The 15831-nt window shown below is 35.9% G+C and overlaps 2 protein-coding genes across 2 annotated transcripts; both read left to right on the top strand.

Annotated features, from left to right (window-relative positions):
• Window positions 1–338: 338 nt before the first annotated feature.
• Window positions 339–8917, top strand: LOC114747052 (polyadenylate-binding protein 1-like). The gene is made up of 6 exons (XM_028935339.1): window positions 339–505; window positions 579–681; window positions 5454–5524; window positions 7660–7851; window positions 7938–8059; window positions 8732–8917. The coding sequence occupies exons 1-6, from the start codon at window positions 371–373 to the stop codon at window positions 8775–8777; spliced, it is 669 nt and encodes a 222-aa protein (XP_028791172.1). The 5' UTR covers window positions 339–370; the 3' UTR covers window positions 8778–8917.
• Window positions 8918–11345: 2428 nt separating this feature from the next.
• Window positions 11346–15774, top strand: LOC114747055 (cell division cycle 20.5, cofactor of APC complex-like). The gene is made up of 8 exons (XM_028935341.1): window positions 11346–11417; window positions 11482–11580; window positions 11988–12179; window positions 14259–14525; window positions 14620–14722; window positions 14807–15123; window positions 15378–15539; window positions 15631–15774. The coding sequence occupies exons 1-8, from the start codon at window positions 11346–11348 to the stop codon at window positions 15772–15774; spliced, it is 1356 nt and encodes a 451-aa protein (XP_028791174.1).
• The last annotated feature ends 57 nt before the right edge of the window (window positions 15775–15831 follow it).

The raw sequence follows: 15831 nt of genomic DNA, 5'->3' as shown, positions 1-15831 counted from the left end.
ACAAATAACTAACTTAATTTATTTCTTTAGTCTATTCAAATTAGTGAACTAGCTCTTATATTTAGAACCGGAGTTTGTACCGTAGTAAAGTGTTTGAAGGATACTAAACCATATCCCTTGTATCATCTAATATTTTACTTTCTTAATCTATTTAAATGAGTTTCAAAGCATCAAATGTAGCATTTTAAGTAACATATGGGGGTGAATTTCGTTTTGTATACATATTGGCGAGGAAAGTAGCGTGGCGGATAATGTTTTACCTTTCCAGTTTTGACCTTTTTATGGTGGTGACTGAGCTAAATAGGCCTAGCTATCGAACTCTTGGCACCACCGTCGCTCGACTCGACAGGCACAGTAAAGGAGAGAAGTGATGGAGCAGGAACACGAAGAGCATGAAGTGTACGGAGGCGATATTCCCGACGACGCGGAGATGGACGCAGATTTCAGAGTTGATGAAGAAGAAGACCAAGAAGGACATCAACATGACCCCGATCAGTCTAATAAGGTTCCCCCGATTTGTGTTTCTCTGCGCTATTTCCTCTGTCTCCCTCTTACTCTCCATTCTTTTTCTGTGATAGGACCTGGAGGACATGAAGAAGCGGCTCAAGGAAATCGAGGAAGAAGCTAGTGCCCTTCGTGAAATGCAGGCTAAGGTTGAGAAAGAGATGGGTGCTGTTCAAGGTCTCTTTTTTGGCCCTTTCTAGCATATTTGTAATTTGAACACGTAATAAACACAAAACCATGCGGATTAATTTTTAATTTTGCTTAGCCCCTCATGAAAATTGATTTATGATTGGTCTATGGTCTTTGTCATGGGGTGCTAGGGGACTTTCAGTTGATTCTTATCTTTAGGATATTCAAGATTTAGATCTGGTGAGCTGGGATTTCTGAGGTTACTTGAATTGCTAAAGTATATGGCTCAATTATCATCTGTTTCCTTTCAATCTTTTATAATAACAGTCGTTAGTCTTCTCTTTTCAAGTTTTAGACCGAGATGCGTGATTCCTCAATGTCAGTCCCCACTCTACCCTTGCATTGGTTAATTGCAGCCGGTAGTCTGTTCGTTTTATTGGTCAATTCCAATAAAATATTAACCTCTGCACATTGGGGCAAGGACCATCAAATTAACTCCTGCATATGCAGTTTAACTATGGCATGGGAAAGATTACTAATTTTCTTCTGGGACTGAGATCTGGTTATTTGAGTATACTAGAGTTGGTGAGATGAGTTTATTTAGGATTTGGTTGGTCCTTCGCAAATATTAATTATAATATATCTTGTTGACATTTATATAGTGTGTGAATTAGCTACATAATATGAGGGTATGATAACTTCTCTGAATTAAAGAATACAAAATTCGTAGAGTTATGTTTGCGCAAGTGTCTATAACAATATATTTATTGTTAGTGCATTAATTCTAAAAATGTATTGGGAAGCATTAATTGCTAGTAGATCTTGCCTACAAAATGATGAAATAATTATACATTGTTTTGTCCCAGTATTCATGCTGCTCAAGCTAAGACACACTGTAGATTTAATTAGTGTCAAACAAGTTTTTATCTTTCGTATCTCAGATTGTTTTCTGTTTGTGAGTTAATAAAGTTTGACATCTTGAGAGATGGGAGACAGGATGATTCAGATCTGTGCTTCTGATCTCTCATGCATTTGACCTCTGTTTCTTGGTCCAAATAAGAGAATGAACATTGTTGTGTCATTAATATAATATGGGGAAAAAGGCAATGTGATAGCGGCTGTGATGCCAATACATATCCAAGCTGCTTTCCCGCCTTGACAGGATGTGAAAATAGAAAGAAACCAACCCTTGTGTATGTAATGTGTGTGCATGTGTGAAATTTGTTTGTGTATGCCAGTCTGTTCAATTGCTTGTATTTGTGAGAACCAAATCAAATATTAACAATTAAATATCGTGTTAGCTTCCAAAATACTGTTTTTGTGATTTATTTTTATCCTGTTATCTTCTCTAATTTTGGTAAGCAGCCAAAGACATAATTTATTTCAATACTTAGATGTTGTTTTAATTAGTTATTAAATTAAATTTCAGTGATTTCATTATGAATGCTTTCATTCTGCTCAGGGCTGTTTTTTGTCTGATACCTTATCAAGGTTAAAATCTTATCTCATGAAACTAGGGTTATAAGTCATAGGTCACAGCTCATTAAGAAATGTGGAGCTTAGGAAGGAAAGCCTAGTTTGTCAGTTTTGAAGACGCCCCCCAGGGAGGGGGGGAGGCATTCGGATTGCCTGCTGATCTCCAAATAGCAGCAGGCTATGTTCCCCTCATTATTGGAGACGTTTGACGCATCCAAAAAATTTCCTATAACCACATGATCCAGCAAAGTGAAACTCAAGGTTTGACTCTCTTGGCCTTTTTCATTTGGAAGATGGCTTTGCACAACAGATTTGTCATCGAGAATCTCATCCTTATGACACCATTTCCCTTCAACCTCCCCCTGTACCGATTGACATAAGTCTTCTAGCCCAGTAAGAAATAAACTAGATAAGTGCCTGTTAACTCCCCCCTTTGAGTCTAGCCTCTAAGATGTAAAAGAATATGATGGAAAGCCATAAGAGTTAGCTCCTTCGTGCATAGGTCAAGTCCTCAGATTGGCAAACTCTTACTGGACTACAAAATCTGGGTCTTGAGTGTAGAGAAACAGTGAAAGGTATCAAAGGCAAGCTTTCCTTTTCTATAGAACCCTGTATCGCACACTTAAACCAACAAATTAGAAAATTACCTGCCTATATAAAAAATATGATTTTCTTTAATTACGTTGCCATCCAAAAACCAAATCTGTGAAAAATAGTCAGAGCAACCTAGGGAAAAAGAATAATCGAGATAAGTAAAATATGCATAAATCAAGTCCTCAGATTGGCGAGTCTTATTGGGCCACAAAATCTGGGTTTTGAGTGTAATCCTTTAAGAAAAATTGTGAAAAGTGTTGAAGGCGAGCTTTCCTTTTCTATAGAACTCTTGTTTTGCATGCTTAATCCAACAAATTAGAAAATTACCCACTCGTATAAAATTAAAATCAAGTTGTCATCCAAAAACCGAATTTGTGAAAAATAGTTCGATTCATGAGGGAAAAAGAATAATCAAGATCAATAAAGAAAAAGGAAAGGGGAAAAAGGAACCAATAACTATATGATTCAGATTTACTTTGTTTGAAGACCATGATTACAAGAGGAGGAAGCACAGACATGTGAGGAATGAAAGGGACTAGGGAAATGGGCAAGTGAAATTCAAAGATCTCACTGTTGAAGAAATGGATTTATTTATCTTTTAATTATGGCTAAAGTGAAGATTTGAATTTGAAAATGGTGGCTCGACCGCTTGAGACAATGAACATGGAATGTTGCAACTTAGATGTATCTGGTAACAGTGGAAGAGATGCTGATGGAAAAACCATTGTGCAGACAAGCCCATATGGAGAGGGGGGAAAATGGTCATGCTTGCTAGAGAGGAACATGGCTTGCTGCTCTTGGCAGAACATCCTATCGTAGGGAGGGAGGGAGGGAGGGAGTACATATAGTACAAACAAAGGCATAAGCACACTGTACGGGTCTTGATGGCCCGCTTTTTAAATTGTAGAAAAGCGAGCCTTGAATTGTGATTGAGTTTGAAACATGTTAAATTAGTAACACTTGATTCTCAATTTTTTTGGACCACCATCCAAAACCAGCTAATGTGGGTGGTACATAGTGGTTGTATGTATTACTTGAACTACAGTGCATGAGAGTGTGCGCGCACCTTCTCATTGATGCTGGGAGAGGATGAGGCCTGGCTATGCTGCAGATGCTTCCGCACTTGGTTTTCAATTTATTTATGGTTAATATGATTAAGAATTTTGTAATACATCAACTGAGGAGTCGTTTCCTTTAATTAGATTGAACTATACTACTTTCTTTGTCATATGGGCCTTGCATGTAATTTTTTTTTTTTTTAAAGAATAATGTTATGATATTTCTAGTTTGTGTTTAAACATGGCTTACAATGTGGTCTGAACTAAATATAAAGTATCCTTGTAGGGAAAAAAAAAAAGATATTTTGATTTTGTAACTCTTCAGAATGAAAGAAACTATATTGTTCTTTCAAGTTAGCAATTATTGGTGGCAAATTATTGTTTGATACGCTCTTGTTTCTATCTGAAGTCTTCAAATCGTACTGTATGCTTGGCAACGTGCTATAAAGAGCAGATCCATCTTGATGGAAAAGTAGTCTAAGAGCAAATCGTGGCCCCAATCCATGTGACTTAGAGCTCTTCTGTGGCATTCAGGTCAAGTAGCCCAGAAGGGCCAAGTAAGAATTTGGTGCTTCCCCCGTTTGGGAAAAAAGGAGGACAAATAAACGATAAACATACATAGAAGATCTATGAAAACTCCTTTGCCAGTGGATCCCTTAATTTGATAAATAAAGGCCAGTCCTTGAAAAAATGAAATGATTTGCCCTTTTTTGAAAAAGAAAGCATATACTTCACATAAAACGTGCCTAATTAGGCCACAAGTGAGAAGATCAAATTTCAATTCCAAGTCATGAATGAGGAGACCGGACATAAATTTCATCAATTCCCCTCAACCTGAGACAACCTGAAGCTAACATGGCTAATCTTCTTCCTTTTTTCTTTTTTTCTTTAAATTTATTTTTCGTCGTCTTTGTTACTCGATGCTTCAGAGCCTCTGATTCCTTTTTCTTTATTACCTCATTTTGTAGTGAGGATTTGGTTTTGGGCACCCTCACCACACCTTTTATGAGGCAAAGGTCTTGAATTTCTTGCGTTAACCACAGACGTTTGATTTTCTCACCCTAACTACCAGTGTATGTCTTTTTTTTTTTTTTTGGGGGGGGGGGGAGGGGTGGGTTTGTGATACTATTGTATGGTTTTACTCGCACTAAGTCACTAACCACCAACACATGGCCTTCTCACATTAGCCACCAATGTAAAGTTTTCTTATGTGGGCCACCAACTAAATGTGACTATCAGATTGCAGGTGTGTGTGTGTGTGTGTGTGTGTGTTTTTTTTTTTTTTAAAATAAATTAAACCGCATGCCTCATCTCAAGCATTTGCTTAATCAGAACAAAAATGAGAAGGTCAGATTTGACTTTCAAGTCTTAAGCGATAGAGTTTGAGTCAAATTTCAATGATGGCCACCTAATGAATCAATCCGCATACCTTCTGCTCTTCATGAAGTTATCAAACACTCTTGAACCTTCTTGCTTGGCATATCGTTATAGTTTAGTGAAATAAACTACCCTGTGCATCGTTAATGACTGCATAAGTTCAATTGACTTTTGTTTTTCAAGATTATTTCATTTACCTTCAGTGCTTGGATCACAGTTACACAGCTCAATTTTTGCTTTCTTTTTTCTTTTGAGCAAATCTAATTTCTAGTTGTTATCTGGTAAATGATGTTTTGTTTTGATTTTGATTTGAAGATTCAAGTGGTTCTTCTGCAAGTCAAGCTGAGAAGGAGGAAGTGGATTCCCGGTCAATCTATGTTGGTAATGTGAGGCTTGGAAGTCCTTTTTGCTGCCTAATATTATTTCAATTTCCATCCTTCTATATGGCATAGTTGTATCTTTATTCTCTGTACTTGATATCTGTACTGGCTTTGTGCAAAAGTAGAGAAATTTGATCAAGACATGCCTAATCCTAACTTTTGTCGGATGTGTCACTGCCTGTAGGTCATAGTTTCTGGTAATCAGGGTTTAATGTGGTAGTTTTATGCTAGGTTGTTGATTAGATCACACTGTTTTGATAAGTTTTGTGTAATCCAAGGGAATTGTTAGAGATGTAAGAGACCAAATTGGAATTTGTGCTTAGCTCATTCAGTTCTCTGCGTCTCTGGGATGGTACCAGAACTTCATTTTCTTGGTTGTGAGGACTTGAAATCTCTAAACTCTTGGTTAAAGAAAGGTCAATTGTTGCGTCAACCATAGGTGGTTTGTGGTGAAAACATATATCAGAAATTAATCAGTTCTAACCAAGCTGGTTGCCAAAATGAGAACGAATATGTGACAAAGCCTATGCAAGAGACAGTCACTGGAACCCTCTCTAGAAGGATGGGAATCACGTGAGGAGTCTTGTGCACACCATATTTGAAAATTTGGTAGAAACAGAGATTTTGGAGGGAAAATGACAAAAAAAAGAAGCTGAAAAATTGTAAATACCAAATAAGGAATGTCAACAAAAATTTCTTGTCATTTTCAAATTCAGTGTTATCAATATCAAATAAAGTGTTGTTACCAAACCTGATTTAGGCTTTAGTAATTTCTAGCTTCTTTGTTTTTTGTCATTATCCCAATTTTGGATCAGTGCTTTCAAGAGTGAGCTAGGCTTAAGTGTTTACCACTGAGGAAGCTATATTTTGGTGTGGATCCATCTCATTGCCATAATACACTATAGAAGGACAATATCATGGTTCAAGCATGAGAAGAGTTTGAGTCTGGATCCTCCGGAGGATGCACTTGAAGAGAGATGGAGAGAAAAATAATGAACGAGTATAATTATGAGGTGTGAACACTATGCACAATTACATTCTGTATTAGTGGAGAAGGTCCAAACTAGAAACCTTCATGGGCTGTCTGGTGATTGGTCTAAAATAATCTATTTAAAGATAAGATTCCTTCAAAGTACTCTGCTCATTTCTTTTTCTCTTGAAAGGAAAGACATGATCTTGGTATGGGACGTAGGTGATTGTTTGGCATTGGACTTCAGAACGATATTAAATCTTTAGAGTGAAGCCATGATGTAATTATTGTACCATGCAACGCCCACCCAATAGGTAGTTTCTTGACTTTTGATTGAATCTTCATCTGACCCAAAGAAATTAAGTGGGAACAGAAACAAAATTTTCTGGCCAATAACTTGCCATCATGGCTCTGCACCCTATTAGCTATACAATGTAGCTAGGTGATTCATCACAAACACTCTGCAGTCATGCTTTGAACTGGTGACTTCAGAAGCTGAGGTTGAGAGATACTCAGTTTAGTGGCTACCAGTGTGATGGAGAGCTTATATTTACAACCTAGTCATCTCACATGCCAAACTGGGGATTTGTTACAATTTAGCCTTTTCTTTATAAGTGTTTTTCTTTATTCTCTTGCTTCTTGAATCAGGACCACATGTATGAATTAGATAACCCGATAATGACATGATGATGGAAAATTAAAGAACTGTGCTGGGGATAGAGAGGACTAGTGTTTAATTTATTTTATTTTGTATTTATTTGATTATCTTTATTTTTAAATTTTGGATTTAGCTTATTTTAAGTTAGGATTAGGTTAGTTCATTTTGTATTTGTTTGATTATCTTTATTTTTAAATTTTGGATTCAGCTTATTTTAAATTGGGATTAGGTTGGGTTATTTTATCATTATCTAATCTGTGTCTAGGGCTCTAGAAAATAATCCCAATAATCCCAAGGTTGTTCACTTGTGGATTTTGTCTATTGAGTAAAATTAAGAGTATTTATCTTCTATATATATCTCTCTTTTTCCTTATTGCCTCCTCCTTTTTTTCCTCTCTTGATCTGCCTTGTCTAACATCACATGCTCTGTGCCTAATGGAATGTTTATAGCATGCTATACTGCTTTAATGGAATGGTATGATTTATTAAAATGGGTTTCAAATCATAATTCAGGTTGACTATGGATGTACACCTGAAGAAGTCCAGCAACATTTTCAGTCTTGTGGAACTGTGAACAGAGTGACAATATTGACAGACAAATTTGGTCAACCAAAAGGATTCGCTTATGTCGAGTTTGTTGAGGTTGATGCCGTTCAGAATGCTCTCTTGTTGAATGAATCAGAGTTGCATGGTCGTCAATTGAAGGTCGTTGTCAGTTAATCTGGTCAAATGTAATCAGTCACTTGCTCTATTTCTGTTTGATTGTACCTGATTTCTTATTTGCTTTTCAGGTCTCTGCTAAGCGTACAAACGTTCCTGGAATGAAGCAGTATCGTGGAAGAAGACCTATGGGTTTTCGACCTAGAATGCCTTACATGCCTTCTCCATTCTATCCTCCATATGGTGGTTATGGGTAAATAATGCATTAAACTTACTCTGGTCTTTCGTTACTAGAAACTGAGGGAAGCTTTGACATTTCCAATTTATGACCTATATTTGCTTGGGCTCTTTCATCTTATTCTGTGATTTTTTGTCTGAATTCTGATGTCTAATAAAGTAAATGCATTTTGCTTGGTATAATATTATACGTGATTCAATTTCATCAATATGTAATAGATGCATATGCTTTTCTGATTGGGTGTCTTTCCTCTTATCTGCTTAACGTTTCTTTGAAATCAGATAAGCATGTGGGCAAAGTTTGGGATCTTATGTTTTGATGCATTCCAGTTGCCACAGCCCATTTAACCCCATGTTTTCCTTTGGTCTGCAATCAATTGTTTATGGGAGATGAATAGATTGTATATATTATGTACATATTTGCCCTCTTATTTGTTTGCCTCTATGAAACCATAATAATAATTGCCATCTTCTCAGAAGTTTTTCCCAAACATGTCTTGTTGTTTTTGTTTTTGGGTTCTGAAAACAAAACTGATCTCAGGATCAGTATCTGAACAGGCCCCTGGTTCCAATTGCTATAATTCTGTCTTTCATTGTTTGGTCCGATAGATTATCGAATATCTATCCTCTCTGCCTCTTATTAATCATTATGTTATTTTATGTGACGATGAAACTTTGTTCTGTGCAGGAGGTTTCCGAGGTATAGGCGTCCGACACGTTACAGGCCATACTAGGGCCCAGTTCGAAATTAACAGATGCCCATATTTAGGAGACCTTCATGTTGTTACTTAGTTGTCATGATAGTCATTTCTTTTTCGTGGGACAAGAGACTTGAATCTTCATTTGCATGCCAGCAGTTATGTCATACCCTTTTCTTCTCTAAATGAATGATATGGTCTATAGAATGATGTGGTCTATAGATAGAGGTTGACAACTTTACTAAATTTATCTGTTCTTGGCATTTCAGTTAACTGTGAAGATTATTTGTTATAAATGAACGATGGACATTGGACACAACTATTTCGTAGTTCAATAGTTTCCCCAGAAATTCAAAATTATGTCACTAGCTTCCGGTTCTGGGTCAGAAACGATCTCAACTGAAGTGTTGGGATTGCATGACTGATTACACCGGCAACTCTTTAAGCGCTAGCTTGTAGATTATTTTCTATTAGTGATGATTAGAAATCCTGGTTGGAACTTGGAAGACCAGACCATGAGTTTTTGCTAAGCCCCTTGCGATTGATCAGCCGATCAGAACTGGGGATTCTACAGGTAAAGTTGTGGGTATTGGAATTTGAAAAAAAAAAAACAAATCATCATCAATATCAATATCTGATCATATTAATATATATGCTAGTGATCACTTGATCAGTAATCTTTGGCAATAACGTTCGGTGTTTCAGTGCGGTGGCCTTGTATTGTTTTAACTTGTATATTCTTGGATCCAACATAATCCAAGGCTTCAATTTGCCCATTAATTCTGTTGCCGTGTTTGGTAGGGATGCCGACTTTTCTATGAAATTAGGCAAGGATTCACTTCATTTAAATTTAAATAGATAATAGACTAGCCCACTCTAATCAGCCCTAAAAGGGTAGATTGGATTAACCTGAGCCGTATGAAATCTCATGTTTATCTAATTGCGCTTTGAAATTAGGCCTCTAGGTATAAACACGAAGTTTTCTTTCTTTTATTGTTGGCCAAAAAGGAAAATCAAGGAAGTGGCAGGTGAAGGATTTAGTTACTTCTCTTTGTTATTCTAAATGTAGGAGTTTACAAATTTATATATACTAAGAAAGTTAAGTTAGTTATGTATAAGAAAAAATATATGCAAGTTTTCTTAAAACATCATTTCTTTTAATCTTTTGCATTGAAATATTGTCAACATAATTTATACATCATATAAGAATCTAATTATAGAGATTGTTTGAGAAAAATAATAAATATGAGATATCAAAAATTGGGTTTTACATTTAAGATTAAAACAAACTCCCACCTAGTTTCTATATTTAGAATTAGAAGTAAAAGTATATTTTATTTGCATGTCAATATGTGGTGTTTACATTTCCTCTTCTGACATTTTCCTCAAGATGAGACTTATTAACAATTATATTTGTTTAGCAAGGACTTCTTTAAGATTTTCTTTTTGTTTTTTAATTAGCTAAAAACATTATTTTTATTTTATTTTTTATGCAGATAAGACAATTTGATCCCTGTAATTTTGAATTACTTACAAATTGAATTTTGAGTTCTTGGAATTTAATTACTTATAGTTTAGTTTTAACCATTTATCTGAATTTTTTCCGAAATTTAGAATTTTAGAATTTATATCAGGGTTAATATTATTTTTAGTTTGCAAAATTTGACTTCATTTTAATTTTGGTCTCTACAATTTGGAGCCGGTAGCTTTGGTCTTTGAATTTAGGTGGACTAAAATAAAGTCAAATATCAAGAACAAAAACCACTAGTTTCAAATTTTTGGAACTAAAATCAAAATAATATCAAATTTTAGAGACTAAAATGATATATTAACCCTTTATATAATATTAACCATTTTGACCAAAATATTTTACATTTAGTGTAATCGCAAAGGTAGTTGATTAATTTAAATAGATTAAAGATATTAGTTAAGTTAATTATTTACAACAAATAAGTGTTGTTTTTCCTAAAATATCACTGCTAATCAAATGTATTTGCTAGAACTACTATTATTATAAGGATGATCTTTAAAAAAATAAATAAATATAAGAAACAAAATATATTAATATTTTATATTTAGAATTAAAATAAAAATTAAATGAGCTTTTATACTAAGAACTAGAGATACATGAATTTTTATCTAAGCCACACTAAATGAGTCTTTTGGTTTCATTCGCGAGCAGCATTTGTTTTATTATTCAAAACCCGATTAATACATTTTATTTTATATTACTCCGGTTTTAGATGCGTAAATTTGAAAAAAAAAAAATCGTTATTTCTTTCAAGTTTTCAGCAACTATTTTAAATATAAATATCTTAAATATGTCAATATTTCTACTAATATATCCGTTATGGCCGATTTTGTTTTAGGAAAAAAAACAAAAAAAAGAGATTCAAATTCCTCTTGTTCGATTTGCTTACCCCAGCTCTCACAAAAATTCCATTTTGCCTTGAACAGTAGCAACGGTTCGCACGCTTGCAAACGGTTAAAAGGGCGTTCCATTTGGCGGGAGATCGTCCGAGAGCCACTGAGAGTGCTACACTCTTCTTCTTCTTCTCCTCGAGGATTATTATAAGGAAAAGAGGGTTCTCAAATCAAGCAACAATGTGGAGTCTTGATTCTGAATGGTATTCTCCGAAAAGCCTCCTCAGCAGCCCCGCTCATTACGATTTTCCGGTACGTCAACTACACATTGCCCTCATTCTCACATTGTTATTGGGTCTTTGGGATTCTTGTACAGGGTGATCGCTTCATACCCAACAGGAGTTTGATGGATCTTGATCAAGCGCAGAGTTTGTTGACGAATAGGACCAGGAAATTTCAAAATCCAAGTTTTGATGTATATTCTCCTCTACTCCTCTCTTTTAAAATTATTTCATTTAGTGGTTTCTGTAATAATTACTTTTTAAAGCTCAAGAAAGACAGCCGAATGTATTTCTGAATATTAATGTATCATTGAGTTAGAAAATGAAAATTAGAAAACTTTCACTCATTCGTTTCCTCTTCCCCGTCGTTTCTCTTTCTTAAATTTTCATGGTCTTGGTATTATTTCTGTTTTTCCAAAATTTGCAAAAGATTCTTCACGTGGGTCGTGTTGTGTTGTCTACTTGAGAATTATCTGATGCTGCTGACGAGTTTCGAGATTATAGTGATTCTTGCATGCCATGAAACTTCTGTTATGGACATTAGAATCGCTTTTTTCTTTCGCCTGTTTGAATTGTTGAATATTGCCAAATTACATGACAGCAAAAGTACAGGCAGAAAGTTGAGGAGAAGTTGAATTTGGATTCAGAAGGTAGACCATTTAGAATGTTAGTTTTTAGAGGAAGCCCAAAATCAAGTAGAAAGTCTATTCGTCATATTGATGAGATGCGAGAAGAAGAGGCAGCCGCATTGCAGAACAGTACCAATCAGCATCGGATCCGTCAATTGCCTAAGGTTTAAATCTGTATGCTTTATTGTAGTTGCTTAGATCTCTCTTATCATCTGTTTTAAACCTACTTTATGACAATGTATACAAAATGAAAATATATGTGATAGAATATATAAGAATTTATGCTGAAGAACCCACATTTGAATTTGAATTGTACCAATAGTTTGATCACAAAGTTCTTCGGTTTATGCAAGAGTATCTATAGCCTGGTTTGAATGAACATTAGAGATGTACTCTTGAGTAGAGTAGCTATAGAAATACTTAGAGGCCAAATATCAGTAGTTGGTGATCTTTTCTTTCTTGGAAGCAAAGGGAGGCATAATATGCGAAGAAGTCAGTGGCTCAGTATTAGCGTTTCCGTTTTTCTTTTTTTATTTTTTTGGTTCTTTAGACAAATGTGCAGAAGTGCGCTCGCGTTTTCCTTTTCTTTTCTTTTTTTTTTTTAATGGTTAGATCATGGTCTATCCTAAATTTTTGTGTCAGGGAAGACTATGATGCATTGAAGATGTGGTTAATAATTTTGTTAATATATCACTAGATAGATGGAAAAACTGGACGCTCAAATCACTTGAGAAAGCAGAATACCCTCTGATCCCCGGGGGGGGGGGAGGGAGGAGAGAGAGAAAGAAGAATGCCATTAACACATGCTTACAGCACATTTTACAGCTAAATGAACACATTGATTCGTAGACACTGAACTATGACTCGTAATCCTCAAAGTAGAGGCTTTCCTTTTACACGGGGGCTGGATATAGATCACCCTAGATGTATAAATAACTGGTTGTTTCTCATTATATATGAAGTTCACTGGAGGCTGGGAATGTGGTAAAGAAGAATGTTGCCCAAGAGCTGTGGCTCAAGTGGCTTCTTCCTTGGACGTCAGTGCCAGGGGTCTTTATCCCCACGTGGTCGCTTCCCCACACCAAAGATCTTTTGCTTCCTTTATGGCAATGGTTGTCACTGGATGGGCAACAGAACAGTAAAACAAGTTTTGTAGAACCCAGTTGATTTTTTTTTTTTTTTTTTTAATGTTTTTAGATTTTAGTTTCTTGGTAGGGCGACGGAGATGCCACTCTCAAGGATTTTGCTATTCATTTAACTGGGATGCACACTTGTGCAACCTTGGGATAATCGTGCTTTTCATAGATATGTGAAATTTTGATAAAATCATATATAATTTTGTAGGAAGTCAGTAGTTTATAAATAGTGGTGAAATTTGATAGATATGATTTGCCTTGGGCTATTTGCTTTCTTTGCTTGTATTAGCTTTTGAAATGTTTATTTTATTGGTAATTGTAATTTGTCATGTCAGTGGGTCTCACACTTGTGCGATACACCAGTCAGCGCTTAGAAGACACTTTGTAATGCAAAAGCCAATGGTTTGGGATACCTTGTGCAAACACATGGGTCAATATTCTTGTTGTATAAAAGAGATGGGAAAAAATTGTTGGGACAACTTGTAAGGGAGTAATATGTGAAAAATACTGTAGAAAACAAAATATTTTGATATTTTCCTTTAAAGTGCGTGAGATGGACTATGGAGGGAATTTTCAATGAAGTTTGAGTTGACCAGAGAAATTTTTCAAGAAAGATAAAAGATTAAAAAGAATGGAGGAGAATGAATTGAATATATCAGAGAGGGACAGTAATAGTAAGGATAAGAGTAAAAGAGTAATAAAGGAAGACAATGTAGGTAATAAGACGTATATAACAATGAAAAAGGATTATGCTTTTATAATGTACATGGTTGGTGCAAAAAGTTCAAGTAGGGATCGACTCCGTTTGCTTTGTACTACATTGTAAAGTTTTCCTTTACTTAGATAAGTGGAAGTGGGATTCGGTGGTTTAGGCGCATGTAAATGGAGATAAAGGTATTATCGTGGGTGAAGTTAATGGTGGAAGTGTAGGGCGATGAGAAGAGAAATTGCTGATAATAAACCATATGTATGGAAAAGAAATAGTGCTATATGAATAGTTTGTGTTCCCCCAAACTGCAGCAGCTTCTTTCTGTATTCTTTATCAAAATAAGGCATAATCTTTCAATGTGACCCAGTTGACCTTGTTTAGTAATTCTACACTTGCAGGGAGAAGCAAGGATATTGGATGCACCAAACCTAAAGAATGACTTCTACTTAAATATGATGGACTGGGGCAAGAACAATGTTCTTGGTGTTGCTTTGGGCTCAGATTTATACCTGTGGAACGCAGAGACTAGGAATGTAGTTAAGTTGTTCCAAGCCATTGGCGGTGATTATCCCACGAGCGTTGCCTGGTCTGAAGACTCCCAATTTGTGTCAGCTGGCTTTTTGTCCTCTAAACTTCAATTGTGGGATGCTGAGACTTCCAAAGCTGTATGTATCTCTTTCAAATTATCTTGCTTCTCTAATATCAGCAAATAGTGTGTAATGGAGAGTCTAAACTTCTATTCGTGTCTTTAATTGTCAGGTAAGAAGTCTAGAAGGTCATGATGGAAGGATAGCGACTTGTGCATGGAATGGTCACATTCTGACATCAGGAAGCCAAGACAAATCTATAATCAATCATGATGGTAATGTGGTTAATCATGACTCTTTAATACGTATCGTGAATATGACAAGCTATTGAAGGAACGAATTCATGTTCTTGTTAGCAGTAAGAGCAAGAAATAACGTGATTTCCCGGCTACATGGTCATTCAGAAGAAGTTTGTGGATTGAAATGGTCAGGAAGAGGCAATATCTTGGCAAGTGGAGGCAATGAGAATCTTATTTATATATGGGACTCTGCCAAAATGAGTTCCTCCAATTTCTTGTACTGTTTTGATGACCATCGTGCTGCAGTCAAGGCCCTAGCCTGGTGCCCTTATCAGTCAGATGTACTTGCATCTGGAGGTGGCACACAAGATGGATGTATTAAGACTTGGAATGTACAAAAGGGAACTTGCATAAGCAGCATAGATACCAAAGCTCAGGCAAGATAGGGAAAATTTTTTTGTTATTGTAAATATTTTCCTGCACAACTGAGTGGTATATGCATCAAACCAATATAAGTTCATCAAAATGAATATGTCTTTGGACCTCGCCTAGTTCAATTGCCAATTATTTTTGTTGATCAACAAGTTTGTTTCACTTAATAGCACAAATTGTTACCGCCTTAACTGCTGGCTATCAAACCCCAAAGGCAGGTGCGTTGAACTAACTGAAAGTACTATGGTGTTTTGTGCAGGTTTGTGGGCTAGAGTGGAATAGGCACCACAAGGAGATACTAAGTGGTCATGGATTTAGTACTGGTACGCATCAGAACCAGCTTTGCTTATGGAGGTATCCATCCATGACTAATGTAGGATGCTTAAACCGTCACGCTTCCAGAATTCTCCACCTTTCACAGGTATGGTTGCCTTTTAGTTTTAACAAATCCAGATCTAATTTATTATGATATGCAGCGTTGATGACTTTTTATGTCTTTCTTTTACATGCAGAGCCCTGATGGCTTGACGGTGGTATCAGCTGGGGCAGATGAGACCCTTCGGTTCTGGGATATTTTTGGTCCACCCAGTCAAGAAGGTTCCGAGACATCAGAGTTAGATAACCTCTTGTCCTTGAAGATATCCCCAATACGATGATGTGAATGAGTTTATTCCTAGTATTATTTGCTGTAAATATTTGTTCTTCATTGCTTA

The sequence above is a fragment of the Neltuma alba genome, unplaced genomic scaffold (genome assembly GCF_004799145.2).
Source record: "Neltuma alba isolate B1F8T4 unplaced genomic scaffold, ASM479914v2 tig00005193_pilon, whole genome shotgun sequence".
NCBI classification, from domain to species: Eukaryota; Viridiplantae; Streptophyta; class Magnoliopsida; order Fabales; family Fabaceae; genus Neltuma; species Neltuma alba.
The sequence above is the reverse complement of the archived record's forward strand: the minus strand, read 5'-3'. Positions and strand labels throughout refer to the sequence as shown.